Genomic DNA, 24561 nt, shown 5'->3' on the forward strand with positions numbered 1-24561 from the left:
AAAAAAAAAAAAAAAAGGTAAAAAGATAGCAAAGAAACATCTAAAGTACCTTGCAGTTCGGACTGTGGATTTTAGCCTGCAATACTAAACTCTCCAGTGGTGTGCGCAGGATTTCAGGAACAGGAAAGGGTGTCATGGTCTCCAGCTGTTTCCTTGGGAACAGGTGGTACGCCTGCCCCGGCTGACAACGTCCTGCTCTCCCTTTTCTTTGTGTGACGTTAGAGCGAGATATCCAAACTGTGTCCAGACAAGAAACCTGCAGAAAAATATTAGTTTAGTGTTGTCAAGAAAAATGGTTTTGATCTCAGATTCCAACATGAAACAGAAGTTAAACGCATTTAAAAAAAAAAACCTTTGTCCGCTGGTCATAATTCTGTTCCTTATGAGTTCCTGTATCCACCACATGAACTATATCGTCTATTGTAATGGAGGTTTCCGCTATGTTGGTGGTGAGTACAATCTTCCTCTGTCCGGCTTGGGGGCGCTGGAACACCACCTGCTGGTCAGCTACTGATAAGCTTGAGTGCACTACCAAAAATAAATAAATAAAAGAATAAATAAAAATAAATTAGAAAAGCCATCTCAAAGTTACCAATAACCCCCCAGACAACAAAACTTGTCCATCAATGTGTTCAGTCTTACATGGCACGATCATTTGTGAGCCTGGTGAAAAGTGTGGTTTCTCCTCCAGTTTTTGTTGAACTATCTTGATGTCCTGCCACCCAGGGAGGAAACACAGCACCGCACCTGCAGAAGGAAGGGAAACAATGTAAAGATATGTCTGTGAAGAAAAGATATGAAACACAAAACAGAATTACTGCATGAGAGGATGCATTAGTTACCTGGCTCTCCATGTCTGTCGATGTGCTCAATTACGTCAGCTACTAAGTCCAGATCTGGTGCGGCCTCGTCCGACCCCTCCTCAAACGAAATCAGATTAACATTTTAAAGAAAAAGATTAAAAAAAAAAAAATAAATAAATAAATCTAAACGTAAAGCTAACAGATCTACAAAATTTCACCTTGCTTAACTCCACCCTGTTTTGGAACTTAGCCGAGCGTCCCATCTCCTGCATCACATCCTCCAGGTATCTGTCCTTCACAGGGTGCATGAACCCCGGGACCTTTACGATAGGGCAGCCTCCGAAGTACTCCGCCAGCCTCTGGTTGTCCCCGGTGGCGCTCATGAGAACAACTCGCAAGTCGGGGTTCTCGTCCAAGCTCGAGCGCAGCAACGCCAGCAGCAGGTCTGTGTTTACATCTCGCTCGTGGACCTCGTCCACGACGACATGACTGATTCCTGTCAGGGTTGGGTTGGACTGCAGCTTCTTCAGTAGGACGCCCACAGTGAGGAAGAGCATGGACCCCCCGCTGTTCTCAGGAGGGCGGCTCTCAAGTCTCACCTACGCACAGAGGAATTATAGCGTCAACGTTGAATAGGATACTAGTTTCCTCTCCCTACAGCAATTTCTGCCTGTCATTTATATTCTATGAACTTTGTTCACTTTGTATGATGTTACAACTAACATTTGGTTTGTATGACATTACAAAAACTACATAACTGTGAAGGGTTAGAATAAGTGTAAAGAGGTATAAAATGTTTAAGAAATTATTGTGAGAACTTAAAGTATTACTCGGTCCCAAATTACATAATTTTCTGTAACAAATTTTGAAAAAGACAAATTTATTAAGAAAGTCAAAAACACTTAAGAATTAACCATTACCTGATATCCGACATGGTGTTTCAGACGTGGCCCCATCTCGTGAGCGACTCGATGAGCTACAGACACGGCACTGATCCGACGAGGCTGTGTGACGAGGACGTTGCAGTCTGCGCCCTCCCCGTCTCTCACTTGTTCCTCCAGCAGGAAGCGCGGGATCCGCGTCGTCTTGCCACATCCCGTCTCGCCGGCGATCACAACCGCCCTGGAGGAGCGCACGGCTGAGACCACACGCTGTCGGTGAGCGTCGACGGGCAGCTCCACGCTGAGTCCAGGGTTTGCCCTTTCCCATGCCTCCTGTAGGTGGCGACTGAGGCACTGAGCTTGATGTTCGGACATCGGCCTGTATGGCCTGCCGGTGATGGCGTCCGCAACATAGTCTTCTTCATCCTCTTCCTCCTCGTTCACCGTCTGTTGTCCTCTTGCCTCTTCCTCCTCCCATAGTTGCTGTACTTCTGTTGCAACCGGGTACTGTGAGGAAGATGACTCAGCATTAATGATTAGAGCCGCAGCATGCAGCTTTCATAACCAATGTGTTGTATTTCCATATTATGTCCTGACAGTATAATATGAGACAGATGATCTGTGGAGACAAAAAAAAAAAAAAAAGGAAGATATGCTCTCCTGCTTTCTCCCTGGGATCCTACTTCCATCTGCAGAAATACACCACTCAGATCAGGAATGACCAATCAGAGAGAAGGAGGGTCTTAGTGTTGTCAATCATGCTCATGTACACGCTTGCCCGTGTCCCTCTCTTGCCCTCTTCTAGGCTACAACTAGTTCCCCACACCTCACCCTGTTGTGAATGCTTAGGTTAGTCAGCATGGCTACTGCCCACACATTCGGCCTTCTTAATTCATGAATCTAAATAAGCAAGACATGTGGAAAAAGAACCGACCCGTGTTAGGTAGTCCCTCATGCGTTGCTCCAAATATTCTGGAATCTCTAGTGGGAATGGACGTCTCTCTCTCTCGCCAGCCTCCTTTACCTTTTCTCGATGATACTTTGCATGAGTAAGTGGATTGTTGTCTTTATCTAGAAGAGCAAGCTCCTGCACCAAAAGCATGAGAAATATTTTAGCACAATTATGACTTGCAGCTAAATGGACATCAATTCACTAGATCTCCTCCCACCTTCAGCTTCATGCAGGCAAGTGCTGCAGCCTTTTTCTCTGCCATCACTCGGCTGCCCGCCGTCGCTCTGAACATCATGTTCTCCGGCCAAAGTAGAGTCAGCTCGCACTTTTTTAGTTTTCCACCTGCTGTTCTGAAATGCATCATCTCCTGTAGGAAAAAAAAACAAAAAACATTCAGATATAAAGAGGATAGAAATGATAGGCTCAGAATGTAGAAATAATAATAATAAAAAAAAAAAAACTTTGACCAACCCTGACTCTGCTGGTTGAAGTGGCCACCTGGATCACTCTGGTCAGAAGAGATTTAGGTTGTGGAAACAGAGAAAGAGCTTCAGAGACATAGGAGGCATCTTCCACCGGAGGCAACAATTCATCAGCTCTGGAGGTGGGAGCGTTTGTCAGACAGTCCTCTTCAGGATCATAAAGATGGGAATGTAGCCCTCCTCTCACCCGGCCAGCTCTCCTCTTTGGGAGCTGATTGTTAGGACCAATCACACCCAATTCCTTTGGTAAAAAACAATAATCACAATTACCACTTTTATTCAGCAACCGATTGCCTTCAACAGATGCCCAATTAAAATTTAGTTTGCCTGTGTATATTTTAATCTTAGTATAAAAACAGCTGTTTTTATAAAACTAAAAAAGAGGGGAAAAAATGCAGATCTAAGTGCAGCAAAAATTGCACAGACTCAGAGGATCTGAAAACATGAGCAAAGCACCTATTGCAGACTTTTGGATTAAAAAAAAAAAAAAACTTTGTATTATTCTACTTCCACTTCATAAGTATGTTTCACGTCGTGTTGATCAATCACACTAAAACCCAATAACATACACTGAGGTTTGGAGTTGTAAAGTGAGAAGATGTGAACAATCTAGTCGTACAAATGCTTCAGCAAGTCACTGTGCAGCTCCTCTTGTTTCTTTACAGCAGCTTACCCTGAGTCTGAGGCAGGCTGCAGCCGCCGCAAATCGCTCTGCATCAATTTTCTTGGAAGCATAACCCTCTTCTCTAATCTTGTTGGGCCACAGCAGCGTGACAGTGGCCTTCTGCAGGAGCATGGTTACAAAATACAATTGTGTCAAACACAAAACCTCTACATGTCAGGAGGATGGGTGAAGTCGAGAGGATTCCAGCTGACCTTGACACCATCATGTTCTGTACAGGTGTACTGGATGAGCTGGGACAGATCATTCACTCCTAGTGACCGGGAAATGGTGTTGTTGAGGAGGTTTTTAGGATCTGGAAACTCCTCCAGAAGATCTGGAATACCATTGCCGAAGAATTAAAAACAATGACCAGACACAGAGAAACGTTAACGCTGTTTTTCGGCACTCTAACCGAACCAACACACGTTGAAATATGATCTGAAAACTGGAAGCGGAATGATTTTTATCACATTTTTTTTATGCTGGATGTCCTTGAGGTTAGATGCTGCTGCGACAGTCAGCTATTAGCTAACCGGCATTTTTTTTTTACTCACCTCGTTTACTGTTGAAACATGAGGCGCTGCGCTCGTGAAACTTCTGCGCTTTTGTCCCATACCACCGCATTTCTCCGCTCCAGTTAAATGCCGTTTTTCCTGCTGTATGAGCACATTTGGCCACTTTGCAAAGCTCTTTTAGCCTCACGAGTAAGGCACCGTGTAGCGCCATCTTTAAACAACAACTTCTTCTTCTGTTTCTTTGGGGTGACGAAAGGGGGGTAAGCTGTTTGTGGCGCCCTCTTCTGGGTGGATGTAAAACTGATTTACACACTTCGGTTCCTTCGCACTTTTAACTCAGATATTGTCCGTCCATTTTCTAACACACGTATCCCTATATTGAGGTCGCCAGGGGTGTTGGTGCCAATCTCCAGCGGTCAAAGGTCAAGATTAATGAGAATTATTATTCAGAAGTTATTTATTGTCATTTGGCACTCTTCACTCCATAAGAGTGAAGAGTGGCACTACTGGAGCAGCAGTTTAGTGTTAAGCTTTGGAAATTTAAATTTTTCTAAGAACAAGATGGGGATATATATATTGCAGGTGAAAATAACATTTTTTAAATAAAATATTGCAGTTTGTATACATGAAGGACAATTTAAACATTAAACTTATACTTTCTTCATATTTTTATTACAGGGTCTTGCAAACTTCTAAATGGTCAGTCACTAAAACCACATAATAGTGTAAGATTAAGGAAAACCCCAAATATCTAAGCTTTGAAAACATAAGTGTTAAGCTGCTTATAGTGTATGCAGTTTAATGGTACACATTAGTCCAGCCACCTGCAGATTAGAAGGAAAACTCCCAGGGTGGGTTTGTGTGGTCTTGTCTGGATTCATTCCCATGAACAGTGCTGCTTGATAAGTCACTTTTCTTTGAAGGAACAAGACAGAGATGGAACTGGGACTTGTTTTCCTGATGGCTGTCACATCTGGTAATGTCAAAGTTAAAATGTGATCATTCTGATTCAAAAAATGTGTGTGAAGCTAGCTATTAGTCTTGAATTGGGTCAAAATGGGATTTAACCTTCACTTAGGGTACCATTTTAAACCTTGCCTTAATTTGCCTCTCACTGCTTCAGTGTCTGGGTGTGGCGTGCCCAGTTACTGGCCCAACACCAGTCGAGTAGTAAATGGGGAAGAGGCTCGTTTGTACAGCTGGCCGTGGCAGGTGAGTGAGTGAAGAGTGGGTGGGGGGGAAATCATGACACACACAAAAGTAATGTGCAAAAATGAATTGTTTCTTTTTCTACTCATTAATATGATTTTTGTACTTAATAATCTTTAACCCATTCTGTTTGGGCATACTGTGTTTAGACACGGATTGTACCAGAGCTGTCGTCATCTGTAATAGAAATGTGCTACGCATATTAGCATAATTGATTTCATTTTATTTAACCCTTTAGGTTTCGTTGGGGTCTTTTTAACCCACCTGTGGAGGAACACTTATTGCTCCAGACTGGGTCTTGACAGCTGCACACTGTATTACGTGAGTTTTTTTTTTTTTTTTTGTGGGCATTTGCCTGAGTTTACTGGCTATTTTGAAATGTTGTGTCAATTTTCTGTTTTTTTTTTAATTTTCCAAATAGTGAAATAAACAAAATATGCAGCAGTTTATGTATATCCAATTTCAAGAGCACCCCTCGTGAAGGAGGTTACTTTTTGACTTTGTGAAAGTATATCCTCTACATAAAACAGGGAGCTTTCTGATCTACTTTGGGAAATATGTACAACATTTTTGTTTCCAATCCAGACTCCACACATACAGAGTGGTTCTTGCTGAGCATGACATGGACAAGGAAGAGGGACCTGAACAGTCCATCATGGTGGCAAAAATGTTCATTCATCCCAAATGGAATGATAACTGTGTGTCTTGCGGGTATGTTTTAACAATACAAAGTTTGGAGGAATTATTATTTCTGAAGAACTTTAGGAAAATTACCAAGAATCAATGACATGTTTTTCAGTAGTACCCAGAGAACTCATGGTTATAAGCATATCTGGTTGGATTTAAGAAATCACCTCAGTAATGAATAACGACGTAATTCACCAGAGCTGTAATTTGCAGAAGACACGTTGAAATGTCAGTACAACTAAAGCTTTTCTAGCCTGTGATGGAACCCACAAAAATGAGAAATTTAAATAGTTTTGTTCTCGTTCTGACAGGAACGACATTGCCCTGCTCAAACTGGAGAAAAGTGCTTCCCTCAGTGACAAAGTTAAGCCTGCCTGCCTGCCAGAGCACAGCTCCACTCTGACCCACAACCAGCCCTGTTACATCACAGGCTGAGGTCGACTTTACTGTAAGATCTGTGGTTCACTCGGACTGTTTAAAATATGAAATGGTTTTAATCCCCTGGTTTTTTTTTTTTTTTTTTTTTTTTTTTGGAGCACAATTCATGTTGTCAATGTTTACACCGAGGGAGTCACTTTCTCTGCAGCCGGTGGACCCCGGGCAACAAGACTGCAGCAGGCGCTGCTTCCTGTGGTGGATCACAGTGTCTGCAGTCAAAGCAACTGGTGGGGTAGCTCAGCAATGACGACAATGGTTTGTGCAGGAGGAGACAGCAAAACGGCATGCCATGTGAGAACCATCCAGAGAATTTAATGTTGTGCTCATGTAACACAGCTCATGTAACCACCATCCCGTGGATCAGCGAGGTGAGGGAATCAATTCACATACTAAAACTTATCTGACTTTAGGGTTCATACAAAGTAAAGTGTAGATACAGGGCTGTGAAAAAGAGGATTTGTCCCTTTCCTGATGTCTTCATTGTTTTGTTTCCTTACTTAATTTAAATAATCAAATTTTAGTATAAAAGACAAATACAATTTAAAGCTTCAAGGCTATTCAATCCTACTAACTGGTCGTGTCAACCTGTAATGGTAATAATTGCTGCCATAAAGTGATGGAGGTAACTGGCAGGTAATCTTTTACAGTGCTGGGTAGGAACTTTGGCCCACTCGATGCTAGAAGCATTTTAGTTCAGCCATATTGGAAGGTTTTGAACATGAACTCTTCAAATTGTCATTCTGCTGCATAACCCAAGACTGATTGAATTTAAGCCAGTGAGCAGAATTTGTGGTTTGATAAAAGATTGCAGGTCTGAGGATGGCTAATAAAACTGAACCACAGTAGATAATCAAAGCTCATGAATGAATTAAGAAAGAGCATAATGTTATTTTCACATATGATCAGGATGATGTTTTGTTTTTTTACCTTAAATTTTGAAGTTATCATTTAAAAATGGTAACTCTCTGTTATGCTGAGATTGTTTTTGTCTGTTAATATTTAAGAGTGACACAAAGCCAAAAAAGAAAATTATTTTACTTTTGCAGTTATGCATTTAATCATGTTGCATTTTCTTACAGACAATGGCCCAAAACTGAGGAAACTTTCAACAGTGGTGCAATACAAAGCAATAAACAGTTTGATTAACTTTTTATTTGACTGTGTTCGTCACTGAAAACTTATTACACAAGATATATAATATCCATTAAATTGCAGTATTAATTCTTATCATTAAACATTGGTGAAAAACTAGATAAGAACACATAAAAGCATAATCTGTAAACCCTTTGAGGGTGGTATCACTCAATTTCTTGAGTACAGAGAAATGGAGTAATAACAGAAAAATGTGGCTTCATTTGAGAATATAGTCTGACTTAACTATTTTTTGAAATAATCAGGTTAGAGGAAAACAAATCCTTAAACTTTCAGGGGATCTTTTAAATGGCTGCAAACCAGCTCTTGAAGAACAAAGCTGTGTAGATTTGGTTTTTAGCTTCACAATATGCTGAGTAGCTTAAACACTCAACGGTCTGATGGTGTCCAGGTGAAGAAGTCGGCACCCCGGAGCTCCTCAGGCAGGTACTCCTGCTCCACCGGGCCGCTACATTCCGGGTTGTACTTGTAGCCTTTAGCATAGCCCAGCTGTTTCATCAGCCTGGTGGGTGCGTTGCGTAGGTGCAGGGGGACAGGAGGAAGGGGACCTTTGTGATTTCTCAGACATGCTTTTACATTGCCATAGGCCTTATAGATCTCTATAGACTTGGGAGCTCGTGCCAGGTAGACAGCACACTGAGCAAGGATCACCTGAAAGAAAATGATAAACACAATCTTTGTAGGGATGGCGGAGAATTGCAAAACAATCTATGACGGTAAGGCATGCCTACCTCACATTCAGGCATACCAATGAAGTGACAGGCCTGAAAGGCGGACACAGCCTGAGTGAGAGCGGAGGGGTCGGCCAAACCTGGAGGATAAAAAGCAGGGAGACATGTCGAAATCAATCTCATTTTATTAACAGAGCTCGTTTCAAAAATCCAAAGAGTAGAAATAGAGGCATTTAAAAAAAAAACACACAAACCAAATATTAAGAGTATTGATGTTAATAAAATGAATAATTAAAAGAGATTAGGTATTGAGGGATAACAAACTGTGGAAAAGCACTTTGGAGGGATTCCTGTACTTTTTCTACATATGTTTCTGTACTTTTCCAAATTCATTTTTCCAGAGATCTCACCCTTTTTAGCCGTTTTGTTTCTAAACTAAATTTTATGGTGAATTTACAGCAACTAGTTCCTGATTCCATATACATTTTGAATATATGGAATCAGGAAAATCTAACGACAGACAAACAGGCTGCTTGTGAATTAAAGAAAAGTGACAAAGACTCAAAAGGTGGATGATGGATGGACAAAAAGGCAAATGGCCACTTGGGCAAACAGGTAAATATGAACAAAAGGATGGACGGGCAAACCAATGGAAGGGGCTGGTTGAAGATAATGCTATAAATAAAATGACCTACCTACATCCTCGCTGGCGAAGCGGACCAGCCTGCGGGCCACGTAGAGCGGGTCCTCACCGCCCTCCAGCATGCGGCCCAGCCAGTAGAGGGAGGCATTCTCATGGGAGCCTCTCATGGACTTATGCAACGCTGAGATACAGTTGTAATGCTCCTCACCTATGAATGAATTACACACACATATTGACACATTAGCACAAGTTGCCTCACCCTGTGAAGCAAGGAACAGCAAGTCCTTCAGACAGCTGAACATCAAAGGTCAACACGGAGGACGAACGAGTGACGAGACGCGATATGTAAATGGTTGGAGTAGCAACATCTACAATCTGAGGATTTTCAATACCTCATCTATTAATAAATAGCGTGATAGATGCTATGGCGATTATGAGGACATGGGGAACGACTAATCTCTGCATTAGTTAGCTGCCACAGTTATGAAGGCGCCAAATGATACAGCATAGCATGGCAAAAGTTGGACTCTGTAACGTTATATAATTAGTTTTGTAAAGGGCATTGATGTCCTAATAAACATGAATAATAATTTCAAAAAGTATCTTAGTTCATTTCACTGCTAATAAAATGTTAAACATTTTTGTAATTGATTGCTAATTTATTAACCCTCTATTGATTTCTTAAATTGTAATTTCAAATGTAAATCAAAAATTCACAGTACGTCAACAGACTTTATGTTATTTATGTTTGAGAATAAATATTTGCAATTATCATAAAACATTAAATATAACATAATATCCTAGAGATACTGGCAAAATGTGTGAAGGTTAAGTGTAGAAATACTTGAGGTCAATTGCAAAAACCTTTCTGAAATGTAATAAATAAGCAAAAGAAGATAGCATAACAGTCAGCAACATTTCTTTGCCAAAGAGCAGAACATTGCTGCAGAACACTACTTACAATACTAAACTGCATGGTCATCTATCAAGGTGATGGAATCGATATGCATTCTTAATTAAATAGATAATTGCTCTAGGTGTGTTATTAATAACTGCAAACTCAAAATTTAAAGCGGACCTTACTAAATGCAAGAAGGAACAACAAAAAGTTTGATACTCGGAGCAAAGATCCTCGTTTTTTTCCTCCAGTGACACCAACGGTAAGCAGGTACGAGCTCACCTGCTTTATCATAGAGGATGTGGGACCTCTGGAGACCCTCCTTGATATGCTCCTCCGTCACCACGATCTCTTGAGGAAATCCGTGTTGTGTTGACTGGTTCAGTCGTGGGGATTTCATCTGAGCTTGAACAGCCAGCTGGAGACTATTGAGTCCAGTTCTTGCGTCACCATCACAGAGGTAGGCTATGGTGTCCAAGGCCTTCTGCTCTATGTATATAGCAGGTCTAAAACAAGAATACAGAAAATATGCAAAGGGAAAATCCCTCTCGAAAGATACCTTGAAATATCACAACAACTTGTGTGTTTTCTAAAAATATTTAAAAATATTAAATCTTTTGGAATAATATAGAAAAAAAATAAATAAATAAAAGAGACAAAAACTGATCTAAATCAACAGTGACCGTAAGATAGCACTTACTCAGAGCTATCGGTCTGCTCTCGATAAGAGGAATTTGTTGGATGTTGTCCTTGGACTTGGATCCCAAGTGCGGCCACTGCCCTGTTCAAAATTGAGCCCATTGCCTCGACTGACAGCTTCTCCAGTACCAGCACCCTGCATCTACTCAGCAAAGCAGCGTTCACCTGGAAGGATGGATTCTCCGTGGTTGCTCCGATCAGAGTGACGGTACCGCACTCCACGTGAGGCAGGAAGGTGTCCTGGTCATATAGACAAAAGGCGAGAAAGAAGAAGTTAACAGAGATGAAAATATGAATCCCGAAGTAGTCTAGCACCTGATTTATAAGTGTGGATCAACAGATAAAACAAATAAAATAAATGAAGTGACTGAAGAGCTATATTTAGCCTTTTAAAATTTCTAATATCAAAAAAAAACTTACAAGACATGATCAACAGCACCAACTCTTGTGTTGTCACTTATGTCAGACACAAAAACGGAGCAGGAACCATATATTCCTTTCAAAATACCGGCTTAAGTGATAATCATCAGTTTGTAAGTGGCAGAGCAGTTTTTAGAAAGTCGAACCATTGAATAAAATATCAGAGAGCAAATAGATTTAATGTGGAGTCCCACAGGGCTCATTGTTTGGACCCATATCGTTTGTGAAGAATCTATGAAACTAAAACTACTTTGTTGTAGTTATTCTACCTGCTGGGATTTGTTGAAGCGGTGAATTTCATCAATGAACAGGATTGTCTTTCTCTTGCACAGCCTGAGCTCATTCTGCGCCTGCTTGATCACCTCTCGGACGTCGTTGGTGGACGCACTGGTGGCCGACAGCGTAACAAAACGAGCCGATCCTTTCTTTTTGCTCATGCTGGCAATGATGTGGGCTAGGGTCGTCTGAAGAAAAAAAAAAGAAAAATTAAGTAAAGTAAGTCAAGAAAAAACACATGACAAGACAAATCTGGAAACATCAAATGAAACCGAGATGTTTATTGGAAGAGCATTTATTCACAATTTTATCATTTGCAAAACCTATATATTTAATTACATTTTTAAAAATAAATTTGTGATTTCTTTTCCAAAGGAAAGTTAATTGAAAATGTAAACAGAGACACTCTTAGAGAATTGGTATCGAATTTAAGCCTACTCACATATATTTAGAATAACAATAGGCGAAGCTTATCAATTAGAATGCAAGATATATAATTTATCTTTTATTGCCGGTGTTAGAGAAAAGTAGTAGTTGCTTTGTCGTTATTAGAGATGCACTATATTAGGAAAACATTGAGATATTGCGCATTGATATAGTTGTGCAATTAAACAAATCGGTTTGATTGATTTGTTGATTGAACAGTTCCATCCCAAGGGATAGAGATGTGTGTCAGCTTTAATAACTACCAAATGGAGTGAAGATGGGATTTTCCTCCTCCCGCCCCCCCCAAGGCAGTGATATACTTTCAACAAGATGAAAGTGACAGATTAAATATTTGTATGAGAGACTGGGTGTTGCACTAGTTTGAATGTATCCTATCGCTATCATCTGCACACCTTTCCACATCCCGGTGGACCCCAGAGAATAAGAGAAGGGATCTCCTGAGATTCCAGAAGCGACCGGATGAGAGTTTGCTGGCCTACAACTTTGTTCTGGCCAAAGTAATCCTCCAGCGTGTTCGGTCTCAGAGCGTCCGCCAGAGGTTTGTTTGATGATAACAGGGTCCGTGCTGGCAAGTGATTATTAATGTTCTTCTCAGCTTCGCTGTTTGACACAGATGGAGTCTCTATCCCTGTTGGTACCGACACAGGCTCGGTCAGTACACGTTTAGTTCCCTTGCTGAAAGCACTGACGGGACTTCGTTTGCCTGAAAACACAGAACTTATGTCAGGCTGAACGTCAAGTTTGCCCTTGTTGGCTTGAAACAGAGAAAACACTGACGAAGAGGACTGCGTCCCAGGCATGGCGGAGGAGGAGGATGAAACAGAGTCGTTGACAGGCTCCGAAACGCGCACTTTCTTCACTGGAGGGCCAGTCTCAACGGCGGTGGACGGACTGTCAGCAGCGCTGCTCAGTAAACATGTGTCCAGGTGTCCGTTAATTGTCCCAGGTGTGAAGTCTTTGAAACAAACAGGACACTGAACTGAGTTCGAAATTGTCTCGTCCGCCATGTTGGTTCCCGCGAATTGTAGTGCACGTGACCAAAACAAGTGGGTACGTAGGGATGATGACGAAACGGCGTGAGAAGAGACCGGGGTCGTAAATTAACCGCGCTTAACTTAAACCGGGTGACAAATGGTGCGCACCCTATAAACTCAAATATAATATAAGCAAGATACTGTCTGTAGTGAATGACGAATAAGAAATCTGCTTTATTTAATTTATTTTTTTAATTTAGTTTCCTTCATATTATATTATATTATATTATATTATATTATATTATATTATATATAATGTATTATATTACATTATATTATACCTTCATTTAAAACAAAATTTGTCCATATAAAAATAAGCCTTGGTCTTCAAGCAGAAAAAACAATCACAAAATCACACTTGTTCCAGTGTTCACACAAGCTTGATGTTTATCTTAGTTCACCATATGTTATAACTGCCATAGCGCTTATTGACTTTCTTGACAAATTCAAAATGCACATTAATGAAACATGCAGTTCATCATTAAAGGCATGAATAGTTGGGACATTACTCTATACATTTGATTTGTAGATCTCCATCTTGGAAGCCTGAGGAAGATTTTTTAATTGATCTTTAAAAGCTACATGTGGCATTTTAAGGTCTTGAAAAAAGACCACTTTAGTATAATCTATGTACAAGTAAAATTTACATGGCAACATATTAGATTGCATGAAAACTTATGGCATTGTTGCTTCACATCTTTATTCCAAGTATCACTTCTTAAAATATGATCTAGTATTTCAATATTTAGTCTTCTAAATAAAAAGCTGGAACATTTAGCCTCTGATCCTTCTCAGTTATAACAATCAAAAACGCTTAGGTGAGGTATTATGTATTTTCCAGGTGCATGATGCTGTTTTATAGCACAATCAGCTAATACGTTATCTTCAGTTGTTATAAAAATTCGTTTTTGCTATAACAAAAATAACTTCCGATGTTCCCCTTCACGGTGACATCATAACAATGTTTCTCCATGCCTCCCATTGATGCCAGTATGATAAGCTCAGCCGAAGCACAGTTCCACCAAGTGTTTGCTAGCTGCTGCTGGTGTTAGTCTGGTGGAGATGTGTATGTAGGAGAGGGCAGGGAGATTGGTGGTCTGTGGGCCAGGACCTCGGGTGGGGACTGAAACTCTTTGAGGTTTGAGGCTTTAGCCGGCACATTGTGATGGCCAGTTTAACATTTGCAGTAGTATTGAAATAGTGCAAGCTGATTATTTACAGGGATCTTCAACTGCCTTTGCTGACAGGAAGACAAGAACAGAAGTTCTTTTGATTTTTCATACAGTGTTAAATTAAGTATTTCAGTTCACAAAGTGTCTGTTTGCATGTAGAACGTAACAGTTACAGGCTAACGTGAACTGAGGATGGTGAAACAGCTTGTGTCTCTGACACTCTTTGCTGGCACCTGTCACTCTTTTATAACAAGGACATGCTGACCGTCCTTTTCCTACAAAGAGTCAAGTTGACTGAATTAACAGAGGCTGTGGAGGATAATCCGGGTGTTCCTTACTCTGAGGAGGTACTGACATCTGCTGCTCTTGAGGCTCCTCTGCTGAAACTCCAAGGGACCCTCATAGATAAAGATAGAAGGTAAAGGAAGGCTAGAGATAGGATGAGAGGTAGACTGAAAGTCATGGAGAACTTGGTCTCAGTGGGAAACATTTGGCTAGTCAACGGCATGTGTCTGGTTATTTCCTACCTCTGGGGCAAACTGCGCGATTTACTCTGCTACAGGAGGAGGCACACAGCATTTGCCAACCAGGTACTTACAGTTCACTTTGACACATGAAAAAAAAACAAACAAAAAAAAAAAAAAAAAAAAAAAAAAAGTTTAACATATTTTTTTCTCGTCATTTGTAACTAGGATATTAACCAAGCATGAGTGCTGTCAGTGTTAACAACATTTAACTTTTTTTTTTTCTCTGTGAATTAAGTGTGTTATCAGTGTTTATGCACAATGGACTCCTATAAATATGAGATGTTAAGAATATAAGAATTTATTTTTATTTTATTATTTCGTAGACATATTTTTGTTTTAGCCAGCAGTCTTAACTGCCTATTAATTAAATTACTCTCACATTTAAAAAATATACTTTTCCACTTTTTTAAATTAATGCAGTTGGTTCAAATTTATTAGACTGTTTTAATAATTGCGGCAATGTCTCTCAATATGTCTCATACTATTGTTTGCATCAATAATTTCATGAAGGCTTAAATATAACAAATATTGTTGTGGAGCTGCAGATAAGAACTGAATATTTTACTCAGATGTGTTCTCGGCTTCTCAGAATTTAAGCAAAATGTCAAGCAAAGTATATTATTTCTATCAAAAATGTTCTACAAACATTTGTAAAATATTAGAGATTCAAATGTGTTGGTCTTCTATTTTAATGCATTTTGTTTCAATGCATTAAAAAGTATTGTTTCCTAACTGGAATTATATCACATAGTTGCATTCAATAAATTACAATACTCTTGAAAAGTAAATTTATTTCAGAAACTCAGTTCAGCAAGTGAACATCCTTACACCAACTCATATTTAACCTACAGATGTTTCCAAACCTTAATTTCTGTTTAATTATGGTGTTTTAGCTTACAGCAAATACAATCTTGCATTATATTAGAATATTACATCAGACCAAGAAGAAAAATGTTGTTAATACAGAAATTTTGTTTTAAAAAAGCCTGTTTAATACCAATTTAAAGGTTTATTTTTTTTACAAGGTACTTTTGATCATAGAAACAAGAATCCGAACAGATATTCTAATTTATTAAACACGACTCGTATCCACATTGTTAACGCAAGCATCAAAATTTTAATACAACGTACAACATACTTATTGAAAGCTGAAGGTCAAGAGGGATTATTTTCAGATTTTCCCAGTGATTCATTATGTCATAGATTTGGATAACACTTGCAAGGTAGAGTGAACAAATATTGCATTATGTGGGATGCTGACAATTTATCCCAGTCTCTGTTTATTTCAAAAAACTTTGGCATCTCTTGTAACATCTAAATATCATAATTATTTGAATTAGTTTGAAAAACACATGATGGATTATTGTTTCAGCAATGGGATATTATTGTTTTTTGCTTGAAAAGATAAAACATTAGCTAATTGGATAGTATTACATAGTAGCAATATTGGCTGTGAGTTGTGGTAGTTTCACTGTAATTTTGAAATGCGTAACAAGCTCTCTGGGTCTTTTCAGACACTAGTGAAGCTGTTTTTGCTGCCATCTAGTGGGTGTTGTAATTCAACGTTTTCTTTAAAATCAGTTACGAACAGATCCGAAACAGATGATTTTCTTGCAGACATTTGCTTTTGATTTCAGCAGCTCCTGATATTATTTAAACTATTTTATTTATTATGTTTGATTTATTTATTTTTTTGTTGTTGATAATATGTGACCAGCCAAGGAAGCCATAGGAAGACCTATTTCAAATTTACTGGTGTTTCCAAAAAGTTGGAAACACCAATAAATTTGAAATAGGTCTTCCTGGGAGTACGCAAATATAAGCTGTCATGCACCCAAGCCTGATTATAAATACACATGCTGTGTAGTTTTCTGTAATACTGGAATGGTTTACCTTGGAGGCTAAATGAAACCCTCTCACCCTCTCTTTTTCCATTCCTCCCTTGGAATCCAGAAGATCCACCCATGATGTTTACTGTGGAAGAGCCACAGCTATGTAACTAAGCTTTATTTGCCTTCTCATACTGACTTTGACACCATTTGTGGTGTCTTCAGCATATAACTCCTCCTACATATCACTTTTAGAGCTATATTATTCATTCCTCAGGTGAATGACAGTAATCCTTTAAATGAACGTTTTTGTAACTGTGATAAAAATACTTAGACTCCTTAATTGTACCAATGAATATTTTTTTTTTTTTTTTTTTTTTTTTTTTTTGCATGTACAATTAGGTTGGGAGGCCAATTTAGCTTATATTTTCAGCATAACCACATTAAATTAAAAATAAATTTACCCATATTAAGTTTACCAGACTAACCAATAAATAAGCTGAGCGTATTTTAACACGAGTCATTGAACAAATTTATCTCACCCTGTTTGATGCTTCTTCTCTTTATCTTTTTTTTGTTTTTGTTTTTTTTTTTTTACAAAATCTAGACACATATTAATGGAAAGGTATTGTCTGACAAGTCTTTATTGAATGATTAAAGTACAAAGTAACCCTTCATATTTCACTACAACACTGTAGCCAGAGGCCACGAGAGCACGAGAGATGAAAGAGAAAGAACTCCAGGGACTCCACTCATACTTCAGATCAGCGCGCTTGAGTTTCATAACTGCCACAAAAACATTTCAGCCCCTGACGTTTCTGAGGGAAAGTGTATCTGGAGCAGGAAGAAGTGTGAGTGGAGACATAAGCAGAGGTGGCTGGACAGTAACCAGACCGCACATGTCCCCCTGAACTCCCCGGGACATTGTGTTCTCTGCCAGGGCGGTGGTGCTCCATTTTTAACAGCTGGCCTTGTGCAGTTGCCAAGCGAGTGCCCTCACAAGGGTCATGTAAGTCTCAGTAATAGAAATACAAATAAAAATAAAACATGTTTGAGCTCAAGTGAAACCTTTGCATAGCATCCATGACCGTTTTTCTTTGGTGAAGTCTCATGTACAAACTGTCTCAGTGGGATTTATTTATAGTGTATTAATATTGTTGGCAGAATGCCTTGGAAAATAATATCCTAGCATGCTTCTAATTGTGGTGGGAATTATATATCAGTCAGCAACACAATTAGAAAAAAAAATAGCTATAAACTTTGTTTAGGTTTTTCTTTAACTTCTGACATAAATGTATATAATATTTATTGTATTGTATTGTATAGAACTAGACAACATGATATAACCATCATAACAAATTTTACCAATACAATTTGTATATACTGGTGGTGTGTACTCTATAATTTGTGTTTTATTTGTGTAAGTTTTCCTCTTTCAATGTTACTTAAATTGATACATTAATCGATCAGATTTTATGTGCAGAGCCGTTTTCACACAGTTAAACGTTACAAAGGCCTGTACAGAGGTAAAAGGCAAAAAAAAAAGAAGCATTCAAGTGAATAATTACAGATGAAATTACTAAAAGGCCACTAGAATAAAATGTCATAGAAAATGTAAATCATAGCATAGTTTCATTTTTTATGAAGAAACCTCAAATCCTAAACCAAGCCAGAAATGAAAATGACTCAAAATTACATTTCAGTTTTGATTGAATCTAATTAACATTTCTATAAAATCATTCACAATTAAAACTTACCTAACATATGATAAACAGATGCATATAAATAAAGTTAAGCAACACACAAAAATTTCAGTCATCTGGGAAACAAAGGAGAAGTGGTCCTCTTAGATGTTTAAATATTAACAGTTTCCCAATTCTATTCCTTTGGGAATATTAAACTGTAGCTTTAAGTGCCTTAATTCTATTCTTGAGTTAAAAAAATATTACTGTATGTAATACACCTAAACCTTGATACATGCTAAATTAGCTTTTTTTGACAATTGTATGTATTTTAGGATTTAAATCTAATAGACTTGCTTTCATCTTCAACTGAACAACATCATCTCATGCACTGTTTAGATTTTTCATCTCCCAGTTTTTTGTGGCGAAAAGGTCGATGCAAGGCTTTGTTCGCTTCCAGCATGAGCTTCAGAGTTTAAAGTTTCATTTGTCACTCGCAGGTTTAGACTATCTTAAATTTATCTACCACATGCATGCTGCCATTCAAGTGTTTATTGTAAGCTTTTACTAATTAATTGAAATTCACCCTTTTAAAATAATATTTTGAAATACTTTGAAGATTTCTTATTGGTTTTGTTAAAAAGTGTGTGTATCAGACACAGTAGGGGAAAAAATATCCCCTACTATAGCACGCTGGAAATGACCTGCGCTGTCTGTCATCTGTTGGCATTAAAAGACAGGTGTAAGCATGTCTCTTCCAAAGTGATTAATGACTGCTTTCTGTCCATCTGTTTATGCCTTGTCAAAGGAACCTGTTCTCTCTCCAAGCCATCTTACTAGAAAGTGCATATTTTAGAGAGAAAAAAAAAAAAAAACAGTTATGTGGTGATTTTTTTTTAAAACTGTCTGGACATCCAAATGTTTTTTCTGATAGACACAGAAAAAATGACAGCAGTACTTTATGGTAAATCTGAATTTACCATAAGATGGTTCCTTCCTTTCCCCCTCACTGAACCCCTCTTCAAGCCAAGACATGGGTGTGAGTAATTGGCATGAGCTGAGTTTGGCATCTTGTCCCAGTTTACAGTCTGTGCTTGTGTTGTCAGAATCATTACGATGTCTTCAAGCATGAGTCTGTGGGAACACAAGAAGAAAAGGGGGCTGGATGGATGGAGAGGGGAGCGGGGGGGGGAGGAGTTCAAGAAACAGATGTCTATATCTGTCTGTACTGCTGACATTAGTATAATGTTGATAAATCATAGATAACTTAATTTGAGCTATAAGACATATGGATTATGATTATGTTACCCAAGGTCAGTTAAAATTGATCCTTTACTCTCCTACGGGAGGTTATCAGAGGATGTTTTTGTCAGAGAGTAAGCACATCATAAATCATCTGTGGTCACCCATCTCTTCTTTCAGCCTGAAGGCTTCATGTCCAACTGTAGGTCAAGCTTCTTCTCAATTCCCTTGACAGCGAGAAGATGTTACAGGCAATCCAGAGATCCTTTCAGGATTGCCTGTAACTTCTACTCAGCATTTACAACAGCATATCACTGCCGTAGATATGTCCTTGCTTTTCAGGTTGAACATTACACAGAATTTCTGTCTTTACAGAAAAGTCTGCCCGTTATGATGAATCTGTAGTTCACCTAAGCGGGGGCTGATCGCTAAGCATTTTCCTACTTGTTCGGCACAACAAGTACTGCGTACAGTGATCATTTTGACACCTACCAAGCAAGTGCACGGAGGTGGGCTTAACAGTTAAAGCCTCTCAGATGTCTCATAACCCAACCACTGCCAAGCTCCCTCCCTAAACATTTGAAGCTTGCTGACGTAGGCCGGCCATTTACATTTAGGCCCCCCCCCCCAACTCAATCTATTCTTAATACCATATCATGAGGAGAAGACCAGAGGACTGACTTCATAATAGTTCCGATTGCTTAAATTATCTTGTAGTTTCAAAGATTTAAAATCTCGTTTGAGCATTTCCCTGCTGAGTTGTACCTGGAATATTTTCTGGAATTCTTCTCCTAGCTTTCTCTTCTTCTCTGTAGAACTGGCAGCGATTTTAGTGGAAGTATTTTTGTTTGTTGCATGGACTTTACCTAAACAGTTTTTGTATCAAGTTGGTGTCTTGAGGTAACTTTTGTATCACAGGAAACCATGAGTTCCTTAGTCATAAATCCAATGGGAGACTCCAGTAATGCAGGCTTTGATATAATCCAAAACCGCATTGAGTCCCTGAGTGGCAAGATGGACAAACTCATCAACATTCAAGAAAAGGTCCTCAGTCGACTGGATGGGATGTCACAAGAAATCGATGATATTGAGCAGGATATGGAGCAAATCAAGGTGGACAAGGAGGAGATCCATTTCTCCCCAAGGGTGGTGAACCAGACCCAGGTGATGGGGCGGGAGGTGAGGCAGATCTGCAAGGAGATGAGCACCATCATGTCTGTAGTCAACCAGCGGTCCGAGCAGCAGGCCCAAAAGCTAGAGGGAATGGAGAAGCTGGTCCTTAGCATGCAGCAGGTCATCGGCTTCATTGGTGAGACGGTGAAGTGTTCAAAGGTGATGGAGATGATGTTCAAAGGTCCAGCAACTCGGAAAACCTCCAGGAACAAAGACAGTAAAGGGAAGCAGGCAACCAAAAGGAAAGCATCCACAGAGACGGTTACAAAGAAGCCTGACAAGGTGGGATTTGCTAGAAAATGCTAAGTTGCATTACTATGCATTGCCAAATTTGGGTGACTTTGATCCTAATCAAAATTGAATTCTGGCTTTTACAGAGTAGTTTCTGAAGTGAGATTAGAAGATTTTTTATGCTTGAAGGGGTTCTACATGGTCATTTATTATTTTAATCTTGTATTTGTCAACTTTCCACATGCAAAGCAGAATGCTGTGGAAACTACCAAGATAAAGTTATAGCTCAGAAGTTTCTGTTTTTTTTTTTTTTTAGCAGGACAAGTACAAATTATTACAGCACCAAAGCTGAACAGTATTGTTTTTGCTCATTAATTAACTTTGGCTTTGAAGGATTTTTTCTATATAATTAGCTGGTTTAAAAGGTCATTTCTGGGTTTTGGCATGTACACACTTCCAAGATACACTTAAAGGGTAAAGCAATAAAGGTAGTTTATGTCACAAGAAAATGCTGCTACTGCACAATAAATATGATACATATATAAAGTCCCCATTTAACTCACATTTATGGCTGCTGACTCCCTCCTTGCGCTTGATGCAACATAGCCTCCTTTGCACGAGGCAAGGAGGGGCACAACCTGGCAGCACCAGGGTAAAGCCAGCAGGAAACCTAGATCAAAATACAAGTGGCCTGGGATTTTTTTTTTGATTGGAACAGTGGTGTTTTTTTTACCCCCTCTGCTTACCATGTGTCAAAGTTTCATGATGAGTCAAATTTCTCACCTCCTCTCTTTTGGTCTTCATTACTCTCACTCACTCAGATTTCTTTGTACATGCTGTGCTTCTTAGCTCTTCATAGTGCCCCAGTTAAAGCTCTGCTGGCAGTTTTACAGCATATTGCTACAAGTCAGTTATAAAATGAGAACACCAACATGTGGAAGAACATGCTCTGGTCAGATAAAACCAAAATAAAGCAGCTCCCACGCATGCAAAATGCAATGTGTGGCAGAAAAGTAATGCTGATCTCACCCTGACCACACCATCACCATGGTAAAACATGATAGTGGCAGCTTAGTGCTGTGGGGATAGGGAAGCTGATCAGAACTGTTAGGAGGATGACTGGAGCCACAAAAGACTTAAGACTGGGCTGGAGGTTCACCTTCCAGCAGTACAACAACCTTAAAGATACTGCCAGCCCGAGCTAGCATTTCAATGTGTTCAAAGTGCACAAAGTATCTAAATAAGATCTAAATAAGAATCTGTGGCCAAACTTGAAAATCTATGTTTACATAGCCAATCCGATTGAGACCAAGTTATTTTGTAAATAATCAGCAAAAACATAATTTTTTACAGGCGTAAAGCTGCTAGAGACATACTCCAGAACACTTGGAGCACAAAGAAGTTGTACAACATCGAAAGTGGTCTTCAGTACGATATTACAGAGGATGCACTTAAAAGTACCTTTCAGTGTTTCCTACATATGTAATCTACTGCACTGCATTTCATTAAATGTACTTAAAGTTCAGGAAGTTAAAAGGTAAATACATAAGCATTATACAATGTCTATTTAAAAAAAAAATCATCTTTCACTCAAAAACACTTTCCCATTGCACCGAAGTCACATCCAGAGCTGACCTGGGCTTTCCGTCTTTATATATCTGTAATTAAGCAGACTGTGATGACTCTGTTAAAGGGTCACTAAGTGCTATCTGGCAGCAGCCGGCACTCAGACGTGCACGCTGCTATCACTTACATAGCGGTTGTGGTTTTCTTTTAAGTTAGACGGATGAGCAAAGCAAAAACTGACCACATTGGCAGAAAGAAGGGTTACCGTATGTTGTAGAAGTAAAAAATAAATAAAATAAAATCTCCCCAGTGTTTCTTTTGCTGAACATTTATGACCGCCAAGTAATCTGAATCATTTGTGGCTCGTGTTTCAACAAATTTCCGTTGTCGTCAGAGTGGTTGTCAGGTGGGGGCTTCATCCTATCCCACCTCCAGAGGTGTGAAATATTTAACATTTATTTCATGTTACTTTGGTCTCGAAATGCACTCCCTTGTTTTCCAATTACATTTCTTTACCCCACAACTGTCTCTAGGTGAACCCTAACACTTGCAACATATCCCCTCTCAGTTAACGTGAACGTTGAAAAACATATGTGGGACACCTCAAGTTCAAGATGAGTTTTTTTTTCCATCTCAACCTGATATCAGAGTGTTTAGTGTCATCGATTCAGCTGGGAGATTTGGAGAACAACCTGCAATCGCTTGTAATATTTTCCACACAGGGTCAGCATCACATTCCACTGTTGAGTGCGACAAGTGATAAGCTATAAATTCACTGTCCTGCTGCTACCTATCTATCAGCCATGAATAAGCAGAGGCATGCCATTATATAAGCCAGTATGTGCATGCTGATGTCCAGTAACTGTGGCCGCAAGGCAGTTAGGTTTTTGCAATTTGTCATATGTTGTTTATTGAAAGTGTGACTTTATGGTTTTGTGAACGTCAGCCCTTGATGTCAACTTTCATATTAAGTTTTTTGTTATTTACCTATACAGTTAATTGTATGTTACTTTTGGTCAGTGCTGTGAAAAAGTATGCTACAGATTTCGTTCTGCTTTCATGCATATTGCTGTATTTTTTTGAGACAGTACCTCACTTGGATTCAAGTATTAACTTACATCTTACTTCCACTGAGCAGAAGGGCGTGGCTCGGTGAAGATTGGTATGCTATAGCCCCTTCTGTGGGGCTGAATGTGGTAACTTAGGTTATGAGAAAAGGAGTTGTAATCACTGATGATGATGCTCTAATAATGTCAGTTTGTGCATGTAACTAGCCAGGCCATTGCCTTCCTGGGCAATTCTGCTCGAAAACAATTCTTGCACAGTCTGAGCTTTCTCCGCGTGACTCTGATTGTCTCCAACAGATTTTTTTACTGGGCCAATCAGCCAACAGAAGGAGTAGTTGTGAACAACGATGCAGATTTTCTGCACTGCTTTATAATTGCAATCTATCTGTAGTTTTAGCAATGGCAGTGGAGGAAGTGAATGAAGCTATTCAATCCGTCTTGGCCATGCTTCCAAATATAGAAATGACTTTAAGAGCCACTTCGCTGGGATCAGCACTTCTCTCCCTGCAGTGGAGAACGGTTGGTTACAATGCAGGGAATTTCTGATAAGCTTCTTAACGTCAGACTGACGTGTTACATAAGTCACGGGCAGACTTTAGCAATTGGGTAGAATTGAAAACCTCAACACACTCCACACCTCCAGGAAGCAATCGTTTCTCCATAGCTGATAGCCCAGTGTAAGACAAGAGGCTGGTTTTCATCAGGCTGACTTTTTCCCAGGCAAGCGCCTTTTGGCCATTCTCTGATAAGATTCTCTCTTTTTGATTTGTGACTCACCATCTTGCCAACTACGACGGTCTTGTTGCAGATTGAAAATGGTGGTTGAGAGGTTTATGATCGAGGAGTTTTCACCCAGTGACGTACCAAAGAGTCTGCTGACAATCAAATGAGTTGCTCATAATGCCCAGCTTGTACCAGCCCAGAGGTGGTTTCCAAAAAAATGCGGAGGAACTGCACTGGATCTGCAAACAGAGATGAATCTGTTAATTGGGGAAGAACCGGTTAAAGCCACAGCCTGGTTGGACTCTTACTGGGCAGGCAGGGTTAAACCCTAAGTCTATAACTCTACCATTATATGACTCCATAATAGTGTATCACTTGCTTGTCGCAGTCTGTGACATTTTTATGTTCCCCAATCAACACACTGGTTGTGTAACGCCTACAGATAACCAAACTATACCATTGTCATATGCACTTACAA

General features: G+C 39.5%; 2 protein-coding genes and 1 pseudogene across 2 annotated transcripts; 1 reads left to right on the forward strand and 2 right to left on the reverse strand.

The window, feature by feature from the left end:
- Positions 1-40: 40 nt before the first annotated feature.
- On the reverse strand, positions 41-4544 carry dhx30 (DEAH (Asp-Glu-Ala-His) box helicase 30). The gene is made up of 12 exons (XM_015024890.1): positions 4337-4544; positions 3995-4116; positions 3792-3902; positions 3108-3359; positions 2854-3003; positions 2619-2771; positions 1724-2191; positions 1022-1402; positions 843-918; positions 643-747; positions 353-528; positions 41-256 (listed from the first exon to the last, which is right to left on the reverse strand). Exons 1-12 carry the CDS (start codon positions 4506-4508, stop codon positions 41-43), a joined length of 2382 nt encoding a protein of 793 aa, XP_014880376.1. The 5' UTR covers positions 4509-4544.
- A 1227-nt stretch (positions 4545-5771) lies between these two features.
- LOC106941778 (chymotrypsin-like elastase family member 3B) lies at positions 5772-6993 on the forward strand (annotated as a pseudogene).
- A 670-nt stretch (positions 6994-7663) lies between these two features.
- On the reverse strand, positions 7664-12909 carry LOC106941779 (ATPase WRNIP1-like). The gene is made up of 7 exons (XM_015024892.1): positions 12230-12909; positions 11384-11578; positions 10696-10934; positions 10278-10501; positions 9150-9305; positions 8515-8594; positions 7664-8434 (listed from the first exon to the last, which is right to left on the reverse strand). Exons 1-7 carry the CDS (start codon positions 12842-12844, stop codon positions 8153-8155), a joined length of 1791 nt encoding a protein of 596 aa, XP_014880378.1. The 5' UTR covers positions 12845-12909; the 3' UTR covers positions 7664-8152.
- Between the last annotated feature and the right edge of the window lie 11652 nt (positions 12910-24561).

Source organism: Poecilia latipinna, unplaced genomic scaffold, assembly GCF_001443285.1.
Source record: "Poecilia latipinna isolate Pla-1442-1.1 unplaced genomic scaffold, P_latipinna-1.0 Scaffold3861, whole genome shotgun sequence".
Lineage (NCBI taxonomy): Eukaryota > Metazoa > Chordata > Actinopteri > Cyprinodontiformes > Poeciliidae > Poecilia > Poecilia latipinna.